Source organism: Melanotaenia boesemani, chromosome 8, assembly GCF_017639745.1.
Source record: "Melanotaenia boesemani isolate fMelBoe1 chromosome 8, fMelBoe1.pri, whole genome shotgun sequence".
Taxonomy (NCBI): Eukaryota; Metazoa; Chordata; class Actinopteri; order Atheriniformes; family Melanotaeniidae; genus Melanotaenia; species Melanotaenia boesemani.
In genome coordinates, this window is record NC_055689.1 from 31,887,868 (window position 1) to 31,892,749 (window position 4,882).

General features: G+C 39.8%; 1 protein-coding gene across 1 annotated transcript; it reads left to right on the forward strand.

The window, feature by feature from the left end:
- Positions 1–2,246: 2,246 nt before the first annotated feature.
- LOC121644027 (tripartite motif-containing protein 16-like) lies at positions 2,247–4,882 on the forward strand. The gene has a single exon (XM_041991721.1). It carries the CDS (start codon positions 2,373–2,375, stop codon positions 4,032–4,034), a length of 1,662 nt encoding a protein of 553 aa, XP_041847655.1. The 5' UTR covers positions 2,247–2,372; the 3' UTR covers positions 4,035–4,882.

A 4,882-nucleotide genomic window follows, 5' to 3' on the forward strand; every position in this document is an offset into this window, starting at 1 on the left:
TCTGCTTTGGCTGTCCTCGGTTCTGTGCTCTATGGACCTGCCAGACCTTTGGGGTCTCGGGCTCCCCCCGTCTCATTTCAGGGTCCAGCGTGGTCACAGCCCCCTTGCAAGCATACATTTCATCCTTGTTGCATGGTCACACACACACGTTCACATGAGCATGCTCACAAACGTGCTCCTCTCCATCCGCTTCCAACTAGATGATGCTGATGTTTGTGTGTTGGTACGCTTCTCTACAGGTATGTTTGATGACTGTTGTACTTGTTCATATCATCATTATCCTATTTTCCTAACCCCCCTTATCCCTGAATACAGAACACTGCTCACTGTTTACTTGAAAAGTTGTCAAATGTTCATTTTCAAGCCAAGAGAGTTAAAATTCAGCCAGGATTTTATTCTTTGGATGAAACCATTCTGTAATTATTTTTGCCATAGTCTGTGGGTTTTGGTTTAGGTTTTCTGATGAAGTCCGTTTAGTTTCTGCTTCTTGATGTCTGAGTCCTTTTGTATTGTTTCCCATTTTATTTTGTAGAGCCAGTTTCTGCTTCAGATTACTTCCTGTTCACCTGGTTTCTGTTTCCTGATTGTCACACCTGCTCCTCATTTAGTTATTACCGCTGTGTGCTTATTTACCCTTTGGTTCCTTGGTTCATTTTCATATCCTCGTCATTGTCTTCATGTCTATTTCTCTAATTTCCTAGCCTTTTTTGCGTTGCTGCTTGTTTTGTTATTGATGTTTTTGTATCCTGCTATGCCAGCATCCTCTGTGATCTTCCAATAAATCCTCTTCTCTTACATCCTCCTGCCTCTTCATCCTGCATTCAGGTCGGGCCTCCACACCCTCCACCTACCCTGACAATGTTTTTATCACATGTAATCTGTATTTTCCATCATTACTTATGCTGTTAATGAGAGAAAACCACATTTAATGTTTTATTCTTTTATTTATGTTTTATTTATATTTGAAATATGTTTTTCTGTAACATATTACACCATTAAGAAATTGTATATTTTATATTTTACCCCACAAGGTTCCTGTTATTGGCACAAGATTCTGAAGGGGAAATATTATAAATAATTTAAAATATCATAATTAAATCAACATGAGTCAAATCAACTTTGGAGATAATTATATACATTTAAACATAAGCATAAAAATATCAGCTTATGTTAGAATGAATTAAATAAATAAAAACAAGGGTACTTGTTGATGCAGACATTGCAGAAACTCTCCTGATTACCTGCTTCAGTCTCCAGCTCTCATCTCCATCTGCTCCAGAACCACTCAATCTCAATTCTGAAAATCCTGAGAAGATCTTTAGGAAAATATTTGTTTACAGATGAGGAGTTTTCAGTCCTGTAGTTTGGTATCATGACATCTGAATTAGATATCTGTGTAGTGTTTATATCTGTAGTGGAAATGTAACCACTCCACCTTTATTGCTTTCTGTAAATACTTTCAGATCTTCGTGGATGAAGATCTCTGATAAACGTTCCCTCCTCTTCCTCTCTCACAAATACATTGTTTAAGTGCAAAGCCGTCAATGTGCTCCAACTGTGACATTTATGAAGGAAATACTCTGAAGTTGGGAGGCAGTAACTGAGAGGTGAGTTGGAACAGGAAAGAGTTCAGCTGGAGCGAGACAGACCTGGAAAATTCATGTTGGTTTTGATGGTTCCAGTTAGTTTTATTTGTGGAGACAAACCGGTTTGTTTGGTGGCAAATAGTGATGAGACAGAGCTGCTGTGATGTCCAAACAGAACATGGTTTTACTCATGAAAGATATAGAAAGTTGTTTCTTCTGTTTAGCTAAATAATAAATAAAAGGTAAACTGTGTGAATTTATGACATCTCTTAACATCTTATTGTAGCTGTTAATTCTTGTGTTTTTTTAAAGTCTCAACAAATAACTTTTTATTACATGAATCCTATATTGTGAAACATGTTTTTTTCAACAATTTAGGTGGCAGCAAATCAGTCCAGAACATTTAGAAGTGTTGTATGTTTTATGGAAATTAAAGCCCACATAAATATTCACTTGTTTTTTTTTTCTTTTGTGTACATGTGAAGAATGTGTAGGACACAATATGTAATAACATGTTGATTATCTCTGAAACCAAACCTCTTCTTAGAAACCTGACACATTCTTCTTCCTGCTCTAAAACACAGCAGCTCCACTCTGAACACATATTTGCTTGTTCCCTCCCCTTCAGATCTGCAGTTGGATGATGGGTGGAACCAACATGTAGTGAAGAGGAAGAGCAGACAGGCTCCGTTCTCTAAACAAACACATGATTTGTAGATCAGAGCTCAGACTAGTGTCAGGTTTGAGGAAGTGAAACTAACACAGCCGCTGTTACTGAGAGGTGAAATGGCGGAAAAAGGAGATCAGCTGGACCGAGAAACCATTTCTTGTTCCATCTGTCTGGATCTACTGAAGGATCCAGTGACTATTCCCTGTGGACACAGCTACTGCATGAACTGTATTAAAACCCACTGGGATGGAGAGGATCAGAAGGGAGTCTACAGCTGCCCTCAATGTAGGAAAATTTTCATACCGAGGCCTGTCCTGGAGAAAAATACCATGTTAGCAGCTTTAGTGGAGCAGCTGAAGAAGACTGGACTCCAAGCTGCTCCTGCTGATCACTGCTATGCTGGACCTGAAGATGTGGCCTGTGATTTCTGCTCTGGAAGAAAACTGAAAGCCATCAAGTCCTGTTTAGTCTGTCTGGCCTCTTACTGTGAGAAACACCTTCAGCCTCATTATGATATGGCTCCATTAAAGAAACACAAGCTGGTGGAGCCGTCCAAGAACCTCCAGCAGAACATCTGCTCTCGTCATGATGAGGTGATGAAGATGTTCTGCCGTACTGATCAGAAGTGTATCTGTTATCTCTGCTCTGTCGATGAACATAAAGGCCACGACACAGTCTCAGCTGCAGCAGAAAGGACTGAGAGGCAGAGAGAGCTGGAGGTGAGTCGACAAGAAATCCAGCAGAGAATCCAGGACAGAGAGAAAGATGTGAAGCTGCTTCAACAGGAGGTGGAGGCCATCAATCACTCTGCTGATAAAACAGTGGAGGACTGTGAGAAGATCTTCACTGAGCTGATCCGTCTCATCCAGAAAAGAAGCTCTGATGTGAAGCAGCAGATCAGATCCCAGCAGGAAACTGAAGTGAGTGGAGTCAAAGAGCTTCAGGAGAAGCTGGAGCAGGAGATCACTGAGCTGAAGAGGAAAGACGCTGAGCTGAAGCAGCTCTCACACACAGAGGATCACAACCAGTTTCTACACAACTACCCCTCACTGTCAGCACTCAGTAAGTCTACACACTCATCCAGCATCAATATCCGTCCTCTGAGATACTTTGAGGATGTGACAGCAGCTGTGTCAGAGCTCAGAGATAAACTACAGGACATTCTGACAGACAGATGGACAAACATCTCACTGACCGTCACTGATGTGGATGTTTCATTGTCACAACCAAGACCAAAGAACAGAGCTGGATTCTTAAAATATTCATGCAAAATCACACTGGATCCAAACACAGCACACACACTGCTGTTACTGTCAGAGGGAAACAGAAAGGTGACAAGAATGGATCAACATCAGTCTTATTCTAGTCATCCAGACAGATTCACTAAATGGTGTCAGGTTCTGAGTAGAGAGAGTCTGACTGGACGTTGTTACTGGGAGGTGGAAATGAGAGGAAACATTTCTGTAGCAGTCGCATACAAGAATATCAGCAGAGCAGGAGATGAAAGTAGATTTGGTTGGAATGACAAATCTTGGTCATTATATTGTTACCAAAACAGTTATGAGTTTTACCACAACAGCATCATAACCTCCATCTCAGGTCCTCGGTCTTCCAGAGTAGGAGTGTACTTGGATCACAGAGCAGGTATTCTGTCCTTCTACAGCATCTCTGAAACCAGGACTCTCCTCCACAGAGTCCAGACCACATTCACTCAACCGCTCTATGCTGGAGTCTTCTTTTATCCTGGATCCAGTGCTGAGTTGTGTGAAGTGAAGTAAAGTTATTTTCTCTGCTTGTTGCTGAGACTTCATTGTTGTGATGTCTCTGCTCTGCTGTTCTGTTGTTTATTTGACTTTTTTTTATTTGGTGGTTTTTCCTGTTTGTTTCTTTTTAGAGGAAATCACTGCTAATGATGATTTTTATTTCCATGAACATGAAAATCTGAACTTCTCTGTTCTCTAAATATGTGTTGAATATTTGTATTGATGTATTTGTATGTTGTTGTTTCTCTTCCACTTCATGGAGCCAAACAGAGAAACCAGCAGACCTTCCTTCATCACACATTATTTTACTCTCAACACTTAGGAAATGTAAAAATCATTTTCTACTTGCAATTACTTTTAGTTTATTTAGAGATCAGATGTTGTTGTTTTTTGTAAACCAACAAACAAACAAGGTTTCTAATGATGATATCAGTCTGTGTCATTTTAATTTTCTTCATTAAAAAAGCTTCATTACAGATTTGATCCACCAGCTGAAAATGATCAGTTCTTATTTAGTGACTTCTGTTGTTCTGACATTTCTTCTTTGACATAGAAATATTTACTTCATCTCCAGCACACAGTGATAAAAACAATACCAGACAAACAGTAGGGACACCACAAACTAACATGGTTTAACATCAAATCCATCAACCATTGGAGGGAAATGATTTCTTTGCTACATTCAATATTTTGCACCCAATGAAATCTCAAACAAAAGAAAAAAATTTTAAGACTCACAAATCCAGTGACTTTGGAAGGGTGGTGTCTCGTTTTTCCGTCTTTGGTGCTCTGTTGTACTGCTACCAGGTATCTGAGAAGCTTAAGGAACACACTCTGTAATAACTGCTCTGAAATAATTCACA

Bases quoted from the DNA above. Each gene is read 5' to 3' on its own strand.
- LOC121644027 (XM_041991721.1), top strand. From the start codon at position 2,373: ATGGCGGAAAAAGGAGATCAGCTGGACCGAGAAACCATTTCTTGTTCC.